This window comes from Ciconia boyciana, chromosome 2 (genome assembly GCF_034638445.1).
Source record: "Ciconia boyciana chromosome 2, ASM3463844v1, whole genome shotgun sequence".
Taxonomy (NCBI): Eukaryota; Metazoa; Chordata; class Aves; order Ciconiiformes; family Ciconiidae; genus Ciconia; species Ciconia boyciana.
Window position 1 is genome coordinate 28,674,049 of NC_132935.1, and position 24,107 is coordinate 28,698,155.

Genomic DNA, 24,107 nt, shown 5'->3' on the forward strand with positions numbered 1-24,107 from the left:
ATTTAATGTTTTTTCTTTGTCATGTATAAACAAAATACTTGTATGAATTGAGTCAATAAGTGTCAAGTGTTTGGCTTTATGACTGCACTCCAACTGATTAATTTGTAGCTCAACAAATGTAGTCTAGATTAACTCAGTGTCATTTCTGAGACTCTACAAAGGCACAGTAAAGACAAAGCAGTACATATATAAAACTACCGTATAGAAACAAGAATTGTGTTGTAAGAAATATTCACATGGCTTCATACAGAAAGAATAAATTTAAAGATGCAGTCTTAGAGAATTAGATACAATGTCTGGATAAGGTTGAAGTCCTAGCTGTTTGTTATCTTTCAACTTTTGTATTATAATTCTGGCAAATTCTTCTCCTTGGCTATCTGAGGTATCAAGAAGTTGTCGGACTTTTGATGTCCTTGTAGGTTTGGTACTTATAAGTTCATAGTCTTCTTTCATGAGTAAAAATCTTGATAGAAGAGCATCCAGTGACTGATTCAAACATGCTTCAGTCATCTGATCAATAATTTCTTCTCTTTTACTTTGGATCCATTGATGAGCTACATTCTGTTGTATGGTTTCCAAAACAAAATCTGAGATTGGAGAGGATTAAAGAAAAAAAATTAGTATTGTAACTGTCTGCCAATAAATAGTGCCATAGAACAAAGAACAAGCTGAGAAAGAGCTGTTTAAAACTTGGTTTTCGTCAGAAATATACTAGACTACTAAACATGCTTTTAACATTTCACTGTTTTATTCCACATTTAAAATGTACCAATTTGTCAGATTTGGTGGTTTGAGTATTTATTTTATCTGAATCATGGAATAATTTAGGTTGGAAGGAACCCTCAAAGAGGTCATCTGGTCTAATAGCCTGCTCAGAACTGGGCCAACTTCAGGGATAACTCAGGTTGCTCTGGGCCTTGTCCAGCTGAATTTTTAGCATCTCCAAGTGCCAGGATTCTACAGCCTCTGTGGGCAACCTGTTCCAGTGTTCAACCCAATCTGATACTAAAAAGAGAGAGGTGGTAACTTCACTTTCCAGTGGGATTTTTGTTGAAGTTTACTGAAAACATCCCTGTAGTTTCTTGCACATTTTCCTCAAGCTGAGGATTTGCACAGTGAAAAGGTGTCGATTCTCAGAAGAGGGATGATATGGCAGATCTTTATAATGTTGCATGTTATTGTGTGGCCCATAAAAAAAAATCTCTCTGAATTATTCATCATGCATTAAAGTTTCTTTTTGTTATCATTTTTTTGGAAGCACACTTTTAACAGTTATTTGATGTTTAGGAATATCATGCAGTGGGCTCAGCTAACACAGAAGATCATTAAAGGTGAGATGCTGACACAGCTGCTGCTTCTCTTTGCCTCGCCATTACTAGGAGGAAGACTGACAAGCCTAAAAAGCGAGGAGAAGTGACAGGCAACAAGATGATTTAAACTCAAGCTAACTTAATCCAGCTCAAGCTGCTGGATTGCAGCACTGCTACAGAAGCAGGAGAAAGGTTAAATAATATGAGCAAAGGGAATGGGATAAAGATGACCCAAGGCAGCAGGAATTAAGTTTGCTTAAAAGGAGAGAAGAAAGCTAGGACCTACAGGTACATGTACTAGGTCACATTTTACATTGTTTTTACTTACTTTGTAATATAAGGCTACAAGGACAGAATTACTTGCATTCTTAATTTGTAGAATGCTTTGGTTTTGTTTTACAGGTGAACAACAGTTCCAGTTTCCATTTCATACACGCATATATTTGATATTAGGACACTTATTGTGGGTCTTGGAATTAAATCAGTGTTTGCTGTACCTGAAGGAATTGGTGATGACCGCAGCATGCATGATGCAGAATTTGAGGCATCTGAAATACTCTTGTCAGATGAGGGAAAATAACTGTATGGATGCACCAGAAGTTTGGCACTCTGAGTTACAGAGATATTTTCATCCGTGCTCTGACTGCTGAGAGAGTGTAGACCCCCAGAATTTTCATCTAAAAAAAAAAAGGAGGAAAAAAAAAAGCGTGAGCTGTATTACTTCTATGGTCAAATAAAATACAGCCATCAGAGACTATTTAGAGCAATTCCATAAAACAAGTCATAAACAACCTAAATTCACTTCAAATACAACACATTATTCCCTACACTCAAGTTCTGAGTACATTTATGTCTCTTATCTTTTACCAGGGCTTGACCATGGGTTTGGGGGTCTTGTTTTATTTTAAAAGAACACTGAGAGAATAAATCCAGTAATGTCAACTTTAAAAAAGCTCTGTTTGACAGAAAATTTTTGTAAGGACTAGAAGAACAAAATAACTTCTTCAAGTGTTTGGAGAGGTAGCTAGGAGTCAGCATGAAAGCCGACAAATTTATTTTGATGAAGTCTGGCAGTGTTACAAAGGTGGAAAGATTGAAAGAAAGATTCAGGTGGAGACCAATGGCGACATTCAGTGGGAAGCCAGCAGAAACTTTTGGTGGTCCGTCAAAGCAGCATATGACTTCAAGAAAGCTTCATGTAAACGTTTGCAAAGAAAGGGAAAAAGGGGAGTTTATCAGGTAAAAAGCTTAACAGTTTCTATTTTTAGGATTTTTTATGGCAGAAAAAGATGATGGATATGAAACCAGCACTAGGAATGACTCAAAGAAGAGATGACAAATAGCTAATGAGAAACCCATTACAGGGCATATGCCTAATTCTGTGTACAGTTTTAATTACAGACTTTTGCAGTGTCACTTGATAAAGACCTTCAAAGATGTTAACTAAGAATCAGAGATGCAGATGTAAGAATTCAGATGAACATCTAAAGAGACAAGAAGAACAGGTAGCCCCCTGGACAGCTCAGGATTTATAGATACCCAACCAATGGGAATACTTGAAGGTGTATTCCTAGATCAAAGAGTTGACCTGTGGAAGAATATGGCTATACATACAAGGAGCAGGAATAGGAAAATGTGCAAGAAACGACACTGTCATTATTTAAAAAATGGTGGACTAGAACTCATAGTAACTAGCATTTCATTTCATTAAAGAGAGAGAGTAAGCTGGGCAGAGCTATGTAATGTGAAGCAGCAGATGTTATCTACTGCATGAATGAGAAAGGATTAGGAGACAACCAGTGTGAGTGAACGATCATTTTAGGAAAGGATTTTAAACAGCTCTGCTGGGATATATTGTTATATATCTCTAGGCACGCACAGATCTTTAATAACATTAGAGACAAAACTACTGGGATTGTACTAGTATGAAAGAATGACCTTGACCAGTGACCATAGCATAAAAAATAGAAACATGCTAATGAAGTTTGCAGATGTTATTCAGAAAGAACAGGTTGACCCAGGTTACTCAGAAAGAATCTAAGCTGACCTAGAAGACTGGAGTAATAGCAGTGGAAATTCAGTAGCAAAAATATGAGATCTAGACTTTCTGCTTCAAGCTGGGGCTAATGATTTGGAATTGAGATGAAAAAAAAAAAAACCAAACTAGGTAGACTATTCTGTAACGAAGGATCTTGTGAGAAAGGAAAAGTAAAATTCTAAGGTATATTAAGTAAAGATTTTTTTCAGACAGAAAACATTTGTCACACCTCTTTCATAATACTAAGTACAGATGTCTGGTAGCCTTAGTTCAATGACTTAAGTTAGAACATGCACAAGGAGGACTAGTAGGATACCAGGAGAATGAAGAAGCTTATTTTACAAATGGACTTCAAACGAGTGTATCCTGTTTGTCTAGCAAAACAAAGTGTATTAAAGGATTACTCTCTACATCAGAAATAAAATGGGAAAAGAGGGAAAAGAGCCATTTAAACTTAAAGCTATGCCCAAGAATAAGTGTGTGTATAAGCTGGCTAGGGAAGAAAAATTAAAGAGGCTGAAAGTTAGAAGACCGTTCCTAACTCTGATGGAGCAAGTTTCTGAAAAAGTCTTCTAATCGTATTGGTGGAAAAAACAACTAAACTAAAACCTATAGTCATTAATTTCTGCCTTGGTGCCATGCCAAACTCATCTCTTGCCAATGTCTAACTGGGAACAGATTTTCACCCGAAACAATTGCATCTAATTTTGGCAAAGTAAGAAGAATGTCAGTCTTGCTTTCCATTATAAAACTACCTGATGAAGATATTGGCAAAGTAATAACAAACACTTCTGCTGTAGTACCATTTTGTAGACACTGTTTTCACAGGCTTTACAGTATCTACGCACACATGCAACAAAGTCTAAGCAGTGACTCTGTAAAGGACCACCAACTGATCAATCAGATTAATAGTACCACCACAATCTCATCAATGACCTCCACAGGCAGATATGACTATTTTTAACAGGAATCACCAGCAAGAAGAGCTGACATTTATAATTATCTTATCCGATTACACTTATAGTCCATGTTCATATTCAATCTAATACTCCATTTTCTAAAATTCATCACAACATTCCTATTAAGCTTGGTAACCACAAGTTATTCTTCACCTTTAAGATTTTTATGCTATGTGTATAGATAAATGCTTGGGCTGAGGTACAGCCAAACTACACTACATTTGCTTTTTGCCATTTTCCCCAGTAACTCAAATTCCTTAAGCCTCCCGTAATTTGTTTTCCATGGAATTCCTGCTGTATTTATATCTTTCCTGTACATTGAGTACAAGCCCAGAATTTTGGATGTGTTCAAACAGGAGCTGGAAAAGAAACTGCCTGTGCCCTCCTACCTCTACCAGTATATCTCCAGTTTTGCAGCACCTCAGGACACTTTTTAATGTGTTGATTGACTTTATAGCAGTTAAATCAAATTGACAGATTGACTTTATAGCAGTGAAGTCAATCATCTTGTCTGCTTTCACACCACTGGTCCCTGCAAAGCCAAAGGATGCTCCATTCTTTGGAAATATATGCATTCTTTCAAGAGAAAAAACCCAAGTGCAGTTTTAGTTTCACAATGTATTGCTATTCCACCTGGGTCCTATCACATTTTCTGGCTTCTGATGTCAGCAAAACCTCAAAACTGAGTTTTGTATGGGAATTTTGCTAACTTTCATTCAGAAAAGGTGACAGCTTCAAAAGGTCTGTGCAGGTACTTTTGCAAGGCAATCTATTTATTAAAGCCGTTTTATTTATTGAATCAAAAATGATTGAGAGGTTGGGCTGCATTAGAAACTTTCAGTTTACTCAGCTTTAGGAGTGCCTCAAAATGTTTAGCCTTTTTATTTTTAGAAGTAGTTCACAAATGATTAACTACACTGCCAAGAGTCTGAAGGGACAAGTAAATGCTATCTCTGCACTCAAGACCCTGAATAGGAAAACTGAAGCTGTGAGCTGCAGGGATTTCTCAAGTGACAGGAACAGAAAATCAGAGCTAAAATACTCTGGTTTTTTACCCAGAGCACTAAGTTTACAAAACACATCTCTTTTCTGACATAAACGGAGATCCAACTATCTACTATGCAAATGCAGTGTTACAGTGGGAGTGTACAGCTATGATGGCAACTTAAATTTATATGAAGTCATTAGTATCTCTACCTGATGAGAGGACATTACACTTGGGAACAGACTTGAGTCTTGATATATCTGGAGAGATGCTCCGAAGGGGAAGTGCATCACATTGTATGGAGCCAGAATATGTTTCCTGAAATTATTCCAGTTGTATAATGAAAATACACATTAAATAAATACAAAGTTGCAATGATTTACAGAGTACTTTACCATCACTGTCTTTTCCCTACTATCTAAATGCTTGATAGACAGCACAATTAAAATACAGTAAAACAGAAGAAATCTATGTAATCCTAATACTTGTGTTTTTCCAAAGCTGACAGCAATTTTGTATATAAGTTTAATTATTAGTAAGAATCAAAAGGAGCAGGATTAAGAATCAAAATGTAAAAGCAAATCTATATGACCCTATATAAGCAAGCTCTGTAGAGCTGTAAGGGAGCAGAAGACAGTCTCTTACAAGTTGCAGACATTGTGTGCTGCATTCCTCCTTGAGGGACTGGCTTTCCCACACTTAGAAGATATACCAAACATGCCCTCCTTATTTCTGTTTACCCACCCTTTACTATCCTCACCTATATGGCTATGCATTTGTTAGACCCTGGCTCAACTAACGCATTTTATGCCTTTCCTGACTGCATCAGAAAGTAAACTGCAGAACAATGCCCCCTCACTAAGTTAACTGCCCTTTAAAGCTCTCAGGACCTTTAATGGTGCCAACATACCAAATGCAATATGTAAAATATTTACCTCTTGGGGATTGAGAGGTATATTTAGAGCTATCTGCTCCACATCTGCTTTCTTTCCACTCTTGTAAATACATCGTGATTCATATAGTGACTGGAAGAGACATATTTACCTGTATTAAATTTCTGCTATAAGATAAGACGACAGCTCTGTACAAACATATGCTTCAGCCAGATACAAGATTAGATAAATAACAAAGGAGATTACATTTCTTTTAGCAAGCAAAAGTTACCAACTTATTTGACCAACTCATGACTGTAACAAAAGCCACTTACCTTTGATCTCTTTAATAGAATTACTGCTTCCAGCATAGCTATTTCATCAAATGTTCGCAGGACTGGCTCAAGGTCTATTAAGCATTCTAAACAAAGAAAGAGTACTTTGCTGAAGGATTTAAGGTGGAAATCAAGTTTTCATTTTGCTCAAGCTACTTTCTTACATTTACAAAAGTAATTTGTCTATGGATACATATCAAACTACTTACGCTGCTAAACAGAAGTTTCTTGCTTTCACTTGTTACAAATGCAACAATTTCACATCATCAAAACAAACCCTGTCCTGATCTGGCCACTCAGCACTCTGTATCAAAAGAGATCCAGGACTGTGCCTGACAGCAAGTCTTGCATTCCTGGAACGGATAGATCGGTGGGTTTGCTATATTTCAAGATAGACCCAACAAGCCTGGTTTGCTAAATGGGACCAAACAGCACAAGACCTCAGAGTGGGTCACTATCTTCCCACTCCAGCAGAGGTGTTAAAGATTTATATGAGAAAAATAAACAAACAACCCCCTACAGCAAAATCCAGAATAGAAGCTGTGCATCAGGGCCAGAGGAGATGGTGATAGTCAAGGCACTGACCTATCATATCCAGTGAATCCAAATGATAGTGTCCTCGTGCTCACCAAAGGCAGCAAGTCAGAGAGGCTAAAATCATCTGCTCACATAGGGAGACACATGACAACCCAATAAACAAGTCACAACCTGTGCTATGCTCCCTTGCTTTCCAATGCTGAAAGGCTTACAAAACTAAGTATTTCAAATTTTGGGATCACTGTATTATAAAAATGTTTCTTTGAAACTGTGCTCAAGTACAACAAAACCTCAGGAAAGGATGATGGCATATCACAATTCTACTGCATTTCTATGGACTCCAACTATTTGGCAAAACCCACTTACCGTACTAGCAATCTGTCACACTGCATCCTTATTAATATATTTTAATTTTTTACTATAATTTTACCACAGTTCTCCCATATTAACTTTTTTCCACTAACATCTTCAAGACACACATTCAATACTGGCATTCTTATTTTCTTGCACCAGCTAAAACTGTCGCCCCCCCCATGCTATGGTCACTGCAAAATTTCCCAATCAGTGAGCTTTACTTCCCTTAATTTTGCAACAGTTTTGCAACTTCCTTTTTCTTTTTATGATAGTAAAGTAGGGTAAAAAGCAATGCATGTTTTCTTCAAAGACCATCTTACTACAGACACGGCACTAATAACAGAACCCAAGTTAGCTCACGCTTTAGTACGTATCCCAGGTAATTATCCCTTCAGTCTGACCATAGGCTTTGATTGCTATTTTGTTTTGGTTAACTAACACAGGAAAACAAGAATACATAAGGAAATATCATGATGTGTCTAATCTTTTTTATTTAAGAAAATATAAATAGATATATTTCCTTGCTTGGAACAAAAAAAGTTCCACAATTTAGAATCATACAAACCAGACTCATGCCAAAATAACCTGACATTTCAAAATATTCTTAATGCAAAAATAAGAATGCCTCAAAAAAGGTCATGTAATTAATTTTGGACTGTAAACTGAACATGAAGATGCTGTATGTGTTTGGATGTGTCCCCATTTTATCTCTGACAAACTGATGCAAAAAAATTAAGTTATGAGCATTTCTTTCTAAGCTGTCTGAACAGCAACTTTCTAACACTTTCCAGCTCAAAGGAAGTATGCCTATAAGGGTTTTCAAAATAGTAAACAAACTTCTGTTCACCAAAGCTACAAATGAAACATCAAGATTGTGGACCTTTCTACTCATAACATTAAAAAAAAAAAAGCCAAAACAAACCCTAAAAACAAAACCCACCAGAACCAACTAAAAAACCCTAGTATTTCAGGTTTGAGTCACTGCATCCTCAACCTAACCAGTGAGAAACTTAAAATATAAAATTGTTTAAGTCAGAGCTCTTTGTACTGTTCTACATTTGAATACTCTCAGTAACTCTCTTATTCTATATTTTTGCCTCTCCAAGGTGATTCAGCTTTCCCTACAGAATTAGGATCATGTTTTCTAAAGGTGTAGGGAGGAAGTTTTTAGATCACACGCAAATTAAATAAGCACAGCAAGGCAGCTGCAGGAACCACTGTTACCTTCACCATACTGACGTGACCACAGCAACACTCACAAGAGCAAGTTTCACAGTTGAAAACAGGTAAACACTTTCTGCCGATTTTGATGGAATTACCTTTACACAATGGCCAAACAAGAGCCAAAAGTCACCACAATATTAAGCATGTTAAGGAGAAATTGTTATGGGGGATAAACTTGGACTCAACATACACCAAGTATGTCGGTTAAGTGCGACAAACACAGGTTTGCAAAAATCAAAACAAAACTCTTCCCGTTCACACTATGCCACTCTAATCTCTACAAGCTCACACTTCAGTCTTATTCTCTAAATTCTGTAATCCACTGTAAAAAAGGCTGAAAATATCTATGTTTGGTCTTGTGGACAAAAAGCTGAACAAAGGAAAGATGGAAAGAGAAGGTTAAGCACGTGGGTTCAACCAGTTCCTGCTCAATCTGGGAGGTGGAACAGTCAAAGATAAAGTCTCAGTGAAAAAGATTTATATGGAAATGCAAACACAAGGTGAAGTCACTGTAGCTTATCTGATGTGCAATGATTTCTTGGTGTGTTTGCCAGCTTGCTCATAAATCCCATAGTACTCATTATATACTTCACTTCCCCCTCTTCTTAAAAAGAAAGTTCCCTTCCAACAATAAACAAAAAAACTCAAGTGCAATATTTAAACAAAACATGCTGCTTTTTTATGGGTAAATTAAGGTGGCAAATGCAAAAGACTCCAAGTAACAACTTGGTTTTATGGCACACACATAGTTCCATTCATAAAACTTTCATTACAAACACGGTGGAAGCAGACAAGCACCTTATCATATGCAACAAGACTGAGCACATGTATCTCTTGACATCTTTACCATTTCCCTCTGGCGACTGTAACCTTGCTCTGTAAGTACCGTGTTCAACAGAAATCTGGCAATTTAAAAATCTTTTCTTGTTATGCAAGGTAAACTCACTTAAGAATGATGGTCTTTCATCTGGGTTTTGTGCCCATCCACTTCCTATCAATCTTATGATGAGCACTCGATGAGGAATGTCCATTGATAAACTTTCTTCACTTAAGTCTAGTCGCTGTCCTTGTGACACACTATACATTATCTGCAAGGGGTTTATAACTTCTGTCAAAATAGACATCATTCATTCATTAGAAATATATGCAATATATATAGCTTACTATAGGAGGAATAATTTAGTTTGCAGACATAGTATTTATAGTTCACCAAAATAAGGTTATGTTTCTTTTTTTACAAAAAATGTATATTTATCAAATAACACTGTAATTAAAAAAAAAACAATACAGAAAAAGAGTCTAATTTGAAAAGTAACTCAAAGTGTTCTTCAACAAGCTTACAAGTTGAATCATTAAAAAGTAACTCCTAACATTAAGTCCCCAGGTACCCAGCTGTCTGGTTTAGCCTTTACGTAAGGCTGGAAAAATAAATTAAAGGAAGACATGGCCTTACCTTCAAATGGCTGTTTCCTTGACATCACTTCCCACATAATAATTGCATAACTGTTTAAAGTATAAAAAGTATAGAAGATGTTATTTTTGATTACCAACACTTAATAACACAATGTGCTCAGCTTTACATTTTATTAAAAACATTTTGCTAAAATGATCCTGCATGCATACATGGAACTGACTATAGCTAACTACAACGAAGACCTGCATATATGAAAACTAACAGGAATTTTAACAAGTGACTTCAACTAGAACTAGTTAATAATATTAAGTACAGAAAACGTACATGGCATATAAACTCCTGTTCCAAATCTGTATTAGTTCTGCTCTACTAATACATTGTGAATTACACAAATGTAGTTTAAATCTCAGTTTGCAAATTAAATTGAGCCCCAGAGTCCTAACTGCTCTGTCCTAGCTGCCATACTGTGGCATCTCCCCAGTCCAGATCGACAGTCTCCGACATTCCCATGGGAAGCAGGGTACTAGCAGGGAGGATGGCGTTCACACACACCTCTATCCCAACACAAAGTCAGAGTCAGGTAAGATACAGACGGACTTGCATCTGGGAAGTACACTCCAGCTTCCCCCCCAGACATATATACTTTCAACATATGCCATCTTCTCTATAGGGAGAGATGTCACTTTTACAGACAAGATTCACTTTACAAAAGAGACTCTCAGGAAGACCACCCTGAACTATCACCAGCAGACTAAACACACATCTGCTTACTCAAACCAGTGAAATTGTTTTCCATTCACATCAACATGAATGGGAAGTGGCTCAGTGAATACAAATCTGCTCCGTCTTTAGTAGACTAGTCACTCTCTTCAATCATCAGGATATATTAAGAAAAAGGTAACTTTAAACAAGTTTGTAATTTCAATTAGATTAGATTATTTCATTTAAATGAAGCATTGACTTAATTTATAAAAAAAATAAATCAATACAGTTAAAGCAAATAAAAGAAAATAAAATAATGTAAAAACCCCAAATCTGGTTTTCCTGTTTAAGAACAGGAATTTGGTGTAAGGAATAAATCTAGTAGTTCTAAAGCTAAAATGAGAGTGCAAAAATATTTCACTGCTTAAGAACCTAATTTCCAACGTCAAACATATCCTTGTAAACTTACCTCTACTCCTTTATTTTTTCAGTAAATCAATTTAAAAATGGATTGAAAAGGTTTTAAAATGTTACTTCAAAAAAACTGAAATCCAATTTCCACTGAAGCAATAAAAATGAAATTATGTAAAGAATTATTTTTTTGCTAAAGAAGAATTACACTTATCAGAATAAATGTTTGCTCAACTACTCAAATAACTGTACACAAAGACAGTATTTTCCTATATCACTAAGAAGTACCAAACTTTGCACACAGGCTACATTTAACTGCCTCTAAGCATTATATCATCTAACAGCTACCAGTTAGGAAGAATCAAATAAATTAACTAAGAACAAAATAACTGATGCTTAAAATCAATCATATAAATTGAGCTTTCCTAACTACTTATTCTGTTCACATTTTAACATTCATCAATGATAAAATTTATTCAAGTAACTTCTAATGAAAGCAGTCTTCCCTGTTAGAAAGCCTGCTTTTGATGCCTTCCTGAGAAATTCATGCACGCTAATTTTTTTGGCATGGCAAATTGTTCCTTTTGTAGAAGTTAACGCTGCTTGACTCTTGTTTAGACAATTTGTTTCTTTAAGAAGGATCCTTCCTTACAAATTAGCTTCAATATCTCAAGAACATTCAGCTGTATCTGCTGTGGTCAATTAATCAGACATACAGCCTTTCATTCAGTTTGGAATCTCTCTACAATTAAAGATTATTTTCTCAATTCTACAACACTGCAGTATACCACTTCCTGCCGATTCCCCTTCACACTATCCATGTTTTCCTTTCTTATTTCTGCTTCATGGCATCTCCTTCTGATCCTGAGCACAGATCTTCCTGTGTGACCTTGCTAGTGCTCATTTCCTTCCCTGTCTCTCTACCTTCATGTCTTTCTGCCTTGAACCGCCATCCCTCTTCATGATGTTGTCTCAGTTTCTTTTCTCTCTTCTCAAATAATTTCTTTCCTACCTAATTTATCAGTTTTCTAAGCTCTTTTACTGATCTTTTCTCTCTTATTTTCTCCCATTTGGTTGTTACTCCTCTGCCCACATTTTTTCTTTCTAACAAACATTTGTCTTCCTCACCTCCACTCACTCATTAAGCCACCAGCCACACTTTCAAATCTTCTAAAATCAGAAGCCAGAGGGGATAACGTCACACTGCTACTCCTTTCCCCACAATATACCATTACTCCTTTTCAATGTCTTCCTAGTCCAGATTTTCTCACCAAAGGGTAAGGAAAGCAGGTATGCTTTACCATCTCTATTCTTTGGACAGGAATGTCAAAGAACTTTGTGTGCCCCTTAAGGGTAAGGGATAATTAAGAGACATAGCGGTCTCCCTGGAAGACTCTCTGAGACTGATTCAGCAAAACACAACCCTGTCAAAGACAGCTGAAGGTAAAGAAGATACAGTGCAACAGAGAGATGGACTTTGTCACAGTGATATGCCTCTTCAGGCCTCCTCGATCTCCACTTACACATGACAATTCTCTCCAGGATTGTTCAAGTAATCTTTGAGCTCTCCAAGCCTTTTCAGATTAGCTAATTGTAACTCTCATATCCTAAGAGCAATTTCTGTTTTGTTATATGGGTCGCCACCACTCTACTACTTGCTATTCTTTTACTTCTACTACTTAGAACTGACTGACGCAAACCTACGTGAACTTTCATGAAGCAAGTTATTCCTTAAGGAGATCTCTCTAAATAGTTCCTCCAGCCCCATTACCCTATTTTTTCCTAACCCCTTCCCAAAAATATGTTTTCTTCTTTCCCCCGAGTACATTCTGCAAATTATGTTAACTGACATGCACAAATTACAAGGGTATGTGCATTGAGATAATGGTGTGAACAGTTTTTCCCCTCCCTACATTGTCTCTATGTGTACACTCCTTTATAGACACCAGTCTCCTCTGTCTGTTTCTGTAGTTCTAGCTTAATTTCTGGAGCATTACACTTGTCACAGTGTTTCCTAAAGAAACAGGTGATCAAATACAGCTACCACTCAATTCTGTTTTCTGTGATTCATTTTGCTTATGCACTTACAACACTTCTGAAAATAATAAAATTGCTGAAAATATGTTAAAGTCTAAGTTCAGTAAATCAAATTTGAATTCAGATTGCAAAGCCCACTTCAGAACAACGTGAGTTACCTGTAGATATCGTGTTTTACACTTGCACGGGTTTTTTGACTGGGATTGTAATCTTCAGGTGGCATGTAGATAATCGTCCCTCCTTCTGGCAAAGAGGTTTCACTTCGTGATTGCGACATGGATATGACGCGCCATTTTGACATGCCAAAATCTGCAATCTGGAAAGGACTAATCAGTTGTTCTGAGAAGAAAAACTGGATTTATCTGCTGACAGCTGTTAGAAATTCCTGAAATATGCCCGAAAGAACGGGTCACTAAAAGTCCTTAACCTGACACAGAAAAAGTATGTGGTCGTCCTAGCAACAGGAAACAGCAGCTCCAGTTCAGAAAGCATTCCTGGGTCATGACTCATGCTATCCCTATAGCACTGCCCTATCCTGTTTTCTTTTAAGGAAGGACTCATACACCCTATGGCTGGAGAATCTGCTATGGCAGTCTGTCCTGTATGAAGAAAATCACTTTATTTGATTAAAAAAAGCAAACAAGAAAACACCGAGTACTTCTAGCTCCCTGCTTGTGAAGAAAGCACAATTTTAGTATAAATCATAATAGCTCTACGAAACTTAGCTTGCAGATATCCCAAGACAGCTGATCTCAGAAAAATTTTAGGGCACTCCACCTCACCCCCAAAACTATGAAATATTAATATTGAATTAATAAATTTCATATTCTGAAATTCGGTACTGCAAAAAGTTGCTGAGTATTTTGTTACTGTGCACTCTGGGGCCTTGTTCCTTCCTACAGAGCTTACAGTACATCTACATAAAGAATTAATTGACTTCAGTTTACATTCCCAGACATCCACAAGCCAGGGAGCAAGATGTCAGACTAGGTTACAGGTAGGGAGACAAACAGCCAGCAGAATAAGCTTGCTGGCTGAGTGGCAGTGTGTGGCATACAAGGGAGAAAGATAAGCAGCCAGCTACGAGCTCCGCACTTGTCCAGCATTTGCATAAGAGCAAAAACATTTTCAACAATGATGCCTGTGCGAGCACTGTGGCAACTAAGATAACAAAAATAAGCTTTCTGGAGAGCGTACAGTCAAAATCCACAGTTAAAAATAACCTTTTTTTCTCTACAACTCACTCTCATCAAGCCTTTCTCACTGTAACTGGTTGTGTTATCTTGCTCATTCAGGAGATCTGGGACAGCCAGAAGCACTCTATGAATGGTGTTACTTTCATACATATGCAATACTTCTTCTATTTGGCATGCATGATAACCTTCCTTGCACTTCCTGCCAGCTGTCCTGATCTAGAGAATCTTGCTTCACCCCCAGAAAAACACTTAAAAACCCTAAGGACAGTCTTCCAGAGACTCCTTACAGGAGGCAGGGCAGGTATGCAAGAGTTGACCTCTTGCCTTCAATTGCTCCAGCAAAGCAACTCTTCAGATGTGGTCAGATAGAGCACTAGACCACACCAATGCTGTTAGGGATTAAAAAAATAGTGGATAAAAAAATTACTTGGACCAGTTCCCCAATCAGGTTTATCAGGAAGCTTGAGAGATGGCAATACCAGCACAACTGAGTGGGAAGAGGTATGACCTGCTGAGGGTGTGAGCAGAGACAAAGCTGCGTAAGGCAGCTTTGCTGCCAAGAAAAATGTCTTTGCAATGGAGAAAGAAGAGATCAGCACTGGATCTTTGATCTTTGCTCAAAGGACTCACAAAAAGATTCATCTCACGGTAACAACTGAAGCATTCGCCATTCAAGTATAAATTAAGTGCAAAATATATCTTATTTCTCATTTACTTGAATAGTATATTCTGTCAATTTTGAAAACAGGATCTTTTACAAAAAAAGTCTTGCAATTATGGAAGCACCTAACCATTTTGGTCAGAAGTACTTTTAGTCTCTTTTTCACATCATGGCAGTGATATTTTAAAAGGCAGAATTAAAGTTTTAAACTAATATTACTTCTCTATGTATGTTTCCTTGCTCTAAGGAGCTTCACAAAAGCCATCTTCCAACATGTTCAGATTTTGCAGTTAATGTTTTACACGTTCTCATACTACACTAACAGAACATATATGTACATATGGCATGATAAATGTCAAATGGGATATTAACATTTGAATTTGATCTACTGTCCTCCAGAACTAATTTGTCTGAGCATCCCACACAGGAACACTTTCTATTTTCTCCTCAGAAAGGGCCAGACATAGCTACCCTTGGAAGGATGCCATACGAGAGTGTCACTGCTATTGAGTATCAGCTACTGCTATAGCACAAACAGCCCAAATTCTGGCTTTCTGGTCTTTTCAGATAGATCAAATCCACACTTGAGCAGAGCAGAGTTTTCAAAAGAAGTTGATAAATTCTCTCTGAAAACAGACAGAAACATCTGGCATATAATTACATCCCCTCTGGATGTCCACATCCTCACTCTTTCTCCTCTACAATAATTAAAACACTTTCGCTCATTCTGGATTCTGAAGAACATAAGAATTAAATAACTCTACCTTGACGTGAAACTCATCATCCAGCAAAATATTCTGAGTTTTCAAGTCATGGTGCAGCAATGGAGGATTCATGTTGTGCAAATAGTTTACTCCCAAAGCAATTTCATAAAGAATGCGGAATCTCAGGCACCAGGGAATGTCAGGATATACATCCTTCTGCCAAGATAAAAACACAAAACCAGAATGTAATCCTCTGTTCTGATCTAACAGCACAACACAAAGACTTTCATAATAAGAAGAAACGGACTTGGACAAGCAGTAATCTTTTAAAGCATACATTACATGAACTCCTTAAAAAATTGTAACTGAGCATTAAGACTGGCTAGCTGTTAAAACAAATATATAAATGTTAATCATACAATGTTATGTTTCCATTCCCTAGCATTCATATCATAGTTCATGACTGGTATACAAGATGTAGGACAGTTACTATATTACTCATTCATATGGAAATATGATTTACAGATGAACTCCTGCATGGAACTTGCAACCCACAGATTGTAAGTACTACAAAAAGGAAGGCAAGAATCATATCTTCAACTGACATTGGGGGGAAAAAAAAAGCTGTGGTGAAACTAAGCACATACTACCTTTATAATACTAATATAAAAATACTACCTTTATAAATATTAATACGCCAAGAAAAAGGCAGTAAAACTCAACTGAAATCTTAAAAGTTACATTGACACGAATGCCTTTATGAGAAACACACAGCTGAGCTCTCTAAGGCATGAGATATGTACCAATTAAAGGTACGGACAAGTCTGCAATGCTGTTGAGATACAACTGCAGTAGCTTTACAGTAGCAACACTGGATGCTCAGACCAAGCTAATGGGAGCAGCTGAGAGTTCAGCACAGGAGAACTTACTCCTGAGAGTAAGATCTGGTAGAAATATCCATATCTGTTTAGATTAGCAATATGTGACTTCTATAAACTAAAGTAAAAATCTTCAATTTTTTTAATAGAGATTCAGATTCAGTAAAAAATCCTCATCTTTGTGTGATATTTACATTGGCAATAATTCTGACACCCAGGCTGAAGTAAGCATAAGTATTTCAGCTTCTAGTTAGAGAATAACAGATTTTTAAAGCGATTGTTTATAATAATTCAACATGAAGCCCGTTATAGGTCATGATGTTAAAGGAAAAATTTTAATAAAACTAAAGTCTGCTGAGTTTGGTTGTCTTTTGGGGATACAGAAAGTCTATCTGAGCACCACAAACTACTAGTGATAATGATTGTCCTTTAATTTGAAATATTATTAATAATAGACTTTACTATACTACTTCCCTTAAGTATGGAAATCATAGCCTATTTGAAACAACCAGGGATTGTATTTAAAGACTGTAAGTACACTTACCCCATGTAAAAGCTGGTTTAATGACCCATTTGTCATGTATTCTGTTACTATCCCCAGAAATTCAGGCTCGTTGCAAATTCCCAAAATTGGCAGAATGTAACTAAACCTGGCTTTGTGTAGTATCTCTGCTTCTTTTAGAAGGTGGTTTCTATCACTTATAGAAAAGAAAACAAACAAACAAACAAGGTTACCATACCAGTACTAGGAAACTCAAAGCAAATGTTGGGTTCACTATAGTCTCTTAAAAAATTATGTACCTATATGCAGTACTACCACCTTTCAACATTTGTTTCCTACTACGCTGTTTTGATAACAAGACACTGTAAGACAAATGAGAATCTGCAAATGCAAATACAAGACAGCTTCCCCAGTTTTGTTGTACCACACAAATCTCTCTATTTCCATTACACTTTTCATCCATGTTTCTAGTAAATAAGGATACAGTCAGAACTCCAACTTCTCACCGTCCTCTGTAACCATAATGGTAATAGCCAACTACATTTGTCCTATTTTACTGCCTATCTTCAAACCCTGGGTTTTCAGAGGCCCAATATTAATCTCCTATGGAGTGGAGATTTTAATACTCGCAATTCTCCAACCATTTAAATTTAGTGGACACTGATATGCACTAAAATAATATGGGTTAAAGTTTCTGAAGGAAAAGGAATGACCAACTATGTTTTGTTTTCACATAAATTGTTCCTTCAAACTGGGTCCCTGCTTTAAATCACACTGGAAAAAACATTCCCTGGTTGCACAGGAAGCAGGAAGGGACCAGCCTCATGATGTTTGGACACCTGAATTTTGTTGTGTGAATGCTCTCTGTTACATCAAACCTCCTCATAAATGTTAATTTGATGCATCTTTACAAATTGAGACCTTGCGGCATGGGGATTCGAGAAGCTCAAGTTTTATTTAAGAATGAGTACGCTTCTATCCCTAAAAATGATAAACTTCTTGCTATGCCTTATATCTCAAATGTTCTTGAAAAAAATGGGTTTGTTGACAGTGAGGATACTTGGACCATGAAGGATAATTCTAAGAAAAAAAGATTTAGATTTTATATCAGTGTAAACAGGTACAGGTACTATGCAACTAGGATATCCAAATACAGGACTTTTACAGCACATCTAAGACTGATCCTTTGGATGTAAGCCAGTCTGATTCAGAAGCATACAGCTGTGCTGGGGCACGGCTGCGTACAAGCCAGGGTTATGCCCATCAGGATTTGCCCAGCACAGCGCCGTGTTACTGTGGCTGTACAGCTCCCGGGTGAGAGCCGGCTTGCGTCCATCAAGCTCAGGCCACACACTGCAGAGTCATGTCAGTCTGGACCCATCGATGTAGATCTAGCCCTCACAAAGAAGAGGCCATCAGAGTATATGGGGAAAAGAGGAAGCCTGGAGAACTAAAGCCTGCTGCTTTTATGACAGGAAAACTTCAAATTTAGATGGATGTGAAATTAAGGGCAATTGTTGGTCCTTATCTATGTGATGGAAAAAGGCTTCTATTACAGGAAACTCTAGGAAATGATCAAAGTAAAAAGGCAGCCTTCAAGAAAAGCATGGGACAACTCCCTCTCTTCCTCTCTCTCTTCAGAGAAGGTTAGGTTTGAGAAAGCTAGGGGTTTTCCCAGACTGTGAGGCACATCTGCATGGGATTCAGCTGTAGCTGGGAAACGAGTTGCAACATATTGAGGTCTATTCCTGTGCCTGTAAGTCACTTCACCTTTGCCTGATCCATACCAGAAGGGCATTGAGTAATGCCTAGATTAGTACAAGCCCCACAGTAGCTTCCAAACTGGCTTTGCTGTTTGGCTGGTCACACACCAAGTTCTGGGATACACAGTGCAGGCTTCCTGTTTGGGGAATTAACTGCACCGGGAACTCTTCCCTTTTCTTGACAGCATTTTATGTTGCCTACTATACAACCGAAAAATCACTTGCTGCAGAGACTCAGGTATAACAGATTTCTTACAGCTTTCGATCTTCTGATAGCATTTCCAAGCTTTCCATGATATATGGTAGGTGGCTGAATTATTTTGATTACCTCAGTTGCCCTTTTCATCATAATTTCACAGGTTAGATGTCACACTAATCTAAATGCTTTCAAGGCTAAAAATAATATTTGTTGTTTTCTCTCAACTGAGCTCAGAGGATAAACATTGTATTTCTGATTAGCAGGTATTTAAGCAAACATTTAAACTAAAGAAAAAAAAACACAACAATAAACTTATCAGAGAGCACAATATTCCTGTCTAAAAACATAACTGAGATTCCATTTCATTCTGGCAAGATTTCAGAGATAAAGCCTGTGTATACACACCTGGGGAATAAGAGGTGAGATAGCTTAAAACAACTTATCTTATATTCTAGCATATTGGATCACAAGACTAGAAGCCTTGCTATTTTGAGTGAAGCTATTCTGCCTAAATGCCTAATACTAGATCAAAGAAACCTGAGGCAGTAAAGGTTAAAGACTGCTACATAAGACACAAAAGGCAGGCTTCAGACAGCCTAAGAAGAGGCAAATTTGCACTGATATGATAAAAAATTGGCACTATAGAGAGTGAATGAGGCAGAGATGGATGAAAATTTATTACCTGCTGCACCCTTCCATGGAGTGACAGCTCCTGCAATAAACATGCTGTCACTTGCGCCCCAGGAAAATGGGAAACGTAACTGCTACAAGTTGAAGAGCTAATGGAAAATCTCTCTTGTACGTGGGGGCATACAAGCCTATTACTTTAAATTAGCTTCTCTCAGTACTGTGAGATCTGGGGCAAAAAGAAAAAAAAAAATCAATTGTGCATTGTCTCAGAGAAGCTGCTTCTAGGAGCTAGAAGCAATCTCTAGTGGATACAGTAATATATTCCTTATATTCTCCCTGTGTCTCTCTGCAAACAACAAATCTATAGCAATCACTGTATTTTAATATCCCACTTGATACTTCAGTAAAGCGGCTGGCAACCAGCAGACCCAGACAGAAGCTGAACTGTGCAAATCCCACCTTGAGGAGGAACCAAGGTGTGCACTGCAGAAGAAAACACCTTCACAAGAGGCAACCTCCTTAGTGTCTCACATGTCGAGACTGAAACCAGCCATTTCCAATGACCGAAAGAGAGGAAGCTCCGGGGCTGGTACGTGCTTTCTCATGGCTCAAGCTGAATCAGTCTTCGTGGGATCTCCTTTGCCCTTGGGTGTAAAGCAGCGCTGCCCAACAAGGCACCCACTCTGATCCACCAACCAGAGAAACCCACGCCGGCACCTTCGCCCTGGCAGCTCGACCCACGCCCGGCAGAGCCCAGGCTCCACCACCCGTGGCCGCTTTACCCACCGACGGGACGCACTCACGGAGTGTCCCGGGCAAAGCGGGAGCGTAGGACCCCCCTCCTGGTTTCGGGGAAAGGCGGGTTCAGCTCAGCCCTTCCCCGAGGGGGACCCCTCACCCGGCAGCCCCGCCGCCCCCATCACCCCCCCGGCCCGGGCCGGGCCGGGCGGGACCGCCCCCCCTGCGCGATGCCCCGTCCCGGCCGTCCCCCTCCTCGCCCCCGTTACCTGTCTAGCAGCGGCCCCTGCAGGCATTTGAGGGCCACCGGGACCCTCCAGTCAGCGTGCCGGGCGGCGGACACGGTACCGTAAGCGCCACGGCTGATAAACCGCAAGTCCGGGAGTTTGTTGGAGGGGATGGAGGGGAGGGCGTAGCTGATGGCGCCCGCCCGGCCTCCACCGTCCCCGCCGCTCATCCTCGCACTCCGCCGCCGGGGACGGGTCCGCGCTGCCGGGGGCGGCCGCGCCGTCTCTCCGCCGGGCGGAGCGGAGCCCAGAGCGCCGCTCCTCTCGCCCTCCTTGCCCGCCTCTTCCCCTCACCTCCCGGGCCCGCCTCCTCTCCAGGCCGCCGGCAGCCCGCTCCTCCTTCAGCCCCACGGAGGAGCGGCTTCCCTTCCCCGCGGAAAACGGCCTCCCGCGGGTTCCTGGGTCGGGGAAGGCGGAGCCGCCGCGATGAGTCTTGCGGAGAAGAGGAAGCCGGCAGCGAGCCGGGGGAGCAGGGCAGCAGCCTCCTCCTTCGGGGGAGCCGGGACGTCGTGCCGGGAGGCATCCCCCGGGCCGGAGGTGGGGGAGAGGGGAGAAGCATCCCCTTCCGTCCGGGAGGCGGGCGGGGGTTGTGTTACTCCTGTTCCCAAAAGATGCTGCGGGATGCCAGGGCCGAGCCCGGCCGGGAGCGCCGCCCGCCGCCCTCCGGGGCCGTGGCCTGTGCGTTTCCGCGTGTGTAGCCATTGCGCAGGTGAGGCGAGAGGAGGGTTAGCTCTTGCACTCGCTTGTCTCCTCCGTGCCTGTCCTAGGAAGATGCTTCAGGATAGCGGCGGTAATTTCGAAATTTCCAGAAAGTGCAAGTTCACCCTTGCCCCCGCTCAGAGTGAGCTGCCTGGTCGGCTCATGTGTTTGCGGAAGCTCTACGTGAGGGTTACGCAGGAAGGTTTGGCAAGGCCTGTTCACCAAGGCAAGTTCTCATAGACTAACGAAATGCTTCAGTTTAAAGTTAGAAGTCTGTAGCTTTCCACAAGGAGTGACAGTTCTGCAGGATGAAGTGGATGTAAATAGAGCAAATCCCCTCGCCTTTCCACGTGTATGGATCTCGGGCTAAACGTTTGTGGCTTTTCACCTCTCCTCTTTTCTCCCAGTAAGGGCTAGGGACCAGAGAACGAGGGAAAGGAGCTAAGTTTTCAGACTATGATACTGTGTGATATTTCACAGCATGCATTTTAAAGCATGGCAATTATTTTTCAGTTCTGCCTAAGCCCTAGTACTTTAGATAGCCTTGCTATTTTTTTCTAGTTTTCTTATATCTTGGATGATTTATATCCTCCAGTTGCTGCAGCATTACTAACATACTGAGCAGCCATATAAAGCAAGTGCTGACTTACTCTGTTTTCAGTTTTCATTTAGCCTGTGTCCTTCAGACACACTAGGTGGTTTCCCAGAAGTGTAATTTTGATGCAATATTTGCAATATGCAGGTTTTGGATATCTGTTTATGCGTATCCCTCTCTGTATTTACCGTGTCAGTAGTACTATTTGTCATCCTATTTCCGCTTTGATATGTAAGAAAGATTTTGTTTCCTAAAGAAAATAGTATGCAATGGTCATACACAGTGAGTGTGTACTACAAAACCACTGTGTAAATACATACGTGGTATCTCCCATTAAGAGATTATGACTGCCACTATACTAAAAATTTTAAGATACTGTACAAAAAGTTATTTGCGCATCGTTGCCATGTGTCATGTACAAAAAGTTATTTGCACATCTTGTTGCCATGTGTTGTGTTGATTTCATGTATTTTTAAAATTTTAAGTATCCTCACTTAAACAAGAAAATTATTGTGATTATAAAAGGTGGCAGATTGGTAACAGTGCCGAAAGTATTATGATAGTCTTTTATTTAATGAATTGTTTTGTTATAAAACGTAGAGAGGTTTTGTGGCTTAGAACCTTATATATTGTCTAAAGAGCCTGTCCATTTCCATTGATGTCAGTGGGTTTTGGACCACACTAAGGCAGCACTGGGCCAGTTTCTGCTAACTGAGTGGAAGCAGTGTTGACATTTTCATCACAGTAAAGGAATACAGGATGAGTAACAGGAATAAGTAGTTAGTTGCTGCTTTCTACAGATCTTTAGGAATTTTGTCAGAGTTTGAAGGCAAGCTTGCTAGTAAGGGTGGAAGGGGAAGAGGAATGCTCCATTTGATCTGAGTTCTGTGGATGTAGTGCTGTGGTGAGCTGCATGTTTTGTTGGCACACCAAAACAGAAGTTCCAAGAAGATAAATGGTGACTTGGAGTTCCCAAGACAAAGAGGGGCTTCCGAGGGAAAAATTAGAGTAAATCATTACTGCTTCTGGAAACCCCCCTTTTTTTCCGTTAGTATATTAAAAGTCATTCTCTCAAATAACATAAGTGGCATCACAGCTGGCTTAAGGTTTCATTGTTGAAGTTATGTGGCAGATAAAATACAAAGTAATTGCAACACAAATTAAAGTTTAAAATACTCCTTTGGGGTTGTGTTGAAACTGTTAACCATTGTAAAACTCAAATATGACGTTACATCAATTGAAGTATTATATGTGGTGTTCTGTTTTTTAGATTAACTGTATAATTGGCTTTAAATCAATGCTGTAATGGCATTCAGGAAAGCCATGTAACAATACCTGTTGACTTTCCAACTGTAAACTGGGTCACAGCCTCATATCTGAGAGACTTGGATCACACTCACTCATAGTACATGCAGTTAATTTTCTTTTTAATCACTTTTAACAGATTTTGAGAAATACCTTCATAAGTGTGTTTCTCAATCAATATAAGATGTAACTTGTTTCAGCAGTTCATCACATGTAAAAAAATCTATTGTTCTCAGTGTTACTGATTTTTACTGAAAATCCCTTTGGTATCTCTGAAGGCAAGTAGGATCCCTTTTGTAATAAGTGCAAAGTGACCTGCAGGAAAAATCAATGGGAGATTTAAGGATAATCAGTGACTAAATGGTGAACACTGATTCATTTTTACGCTTTCAGTATGCTGAAGATTGAGAAAACAGGCATTTTCTTGTAAAACTCCATCTATCTGTCTATGCAACCATAGTGACATCTCAAACTTCACTCACAGAGGAAGTCCAGCTCCCTCATCAGTGAAGAGTAAGTGATGGACTTCCCAAAGGTGTGGTTGTTAAGAGAAGGGTGATGGAGACAATGTGTAGCGAAGCTGCTTGTGCGAGTGCTAATTTGTGCGTTCCTGTCTGGTGGCGTTAGTGGGATACAATGCTCACCTAGAAGAAACCTGAGCATATCTGTATCTCAAAGCCACTGGCATTTTCCACCCCAGTTTTCTGGAATCATGTTGAAGAGTTAAATCTGTAGGAAGTTCTAAAACAGCAACCAAATAGACATTCTGGAT

General features: G+C 39.2%; 1 protein-coding gene and 2 long non-coding RNA genes across 4 annotated transcripts in view; 2 read left to right on the plus strand and 1 right to left on the minus strand.

The window, feature by feature from the left end:
* Positions 1-21,281, minus strand: RIPK2 (receptor interacting serine/threonine kinase 2). 2 transcript variants are annotated; one of them, XM_072852250.1, is made up of 12 exons: positions 20,719-20,853; positions 19,764-19,937; positions 17,162-17,315; positions 15,800-15,955; positions 13,337-13,494; positions 10,068-10,117; positions 9,561-9,722; positions 6,500-6,585; positions 6,228-6,317; positions 5,505-5,610; positions 1,808-1,987; positions 1-587 (listed from the first exon to the last, which is right to left on the minus strand). In XM_072852250.1, exons 2-12 carry the CDS (start codon positions 19,778-19,780, stop codon positions 262-264), a joined length of 1,485 nt encoding a protein of 494 aa, XP_072708351.1. In that variant the 5' UTR covers positions 19,781-19,937; positions 20,719-20,853; the 3' UTR covers positions 1-261. The 2 variants fall into 2 exon arrangements, with proteins under 2 accessions (XP_072708351.1, XP_072708350.1); XM_072852249.1 differs by lacking the exon at positions 19,764-19,937 and having other exon boundaries at positions 20,719-21,281.
* LOC140647530 (uncharacterized) overlaps positions 21,021-24,107 on the plus strand; it is a 19,500-nt gene continuing 16,413 nt past the window's right edge. Inside the window, exon 1 of the long non-coding RNA XR_012040805.1 lies at positions 21,021-21,273. This is a non-coding gene — a long non-coding RNA (uncharacterized lncRNA). The remainder of the gene's footprint in view (positions 21,274-24,107) is intronic.
* The window catches only part of LOC140647531 (uncharacterized), an 18,556-nt gene continuing 15,909 nt past the window's right edge, over positions 21,461-24,107 (plus strand). Inside the window, exon 1 of the long non-coding RNA XR_012040806.1 lies at positions 21,461-21,665. This is a non-coding gene — a long non-coding RNA (uncharacterized lncRNA). The remainder of the gene's footprint in view (positions 21,666-24,107) is intronic.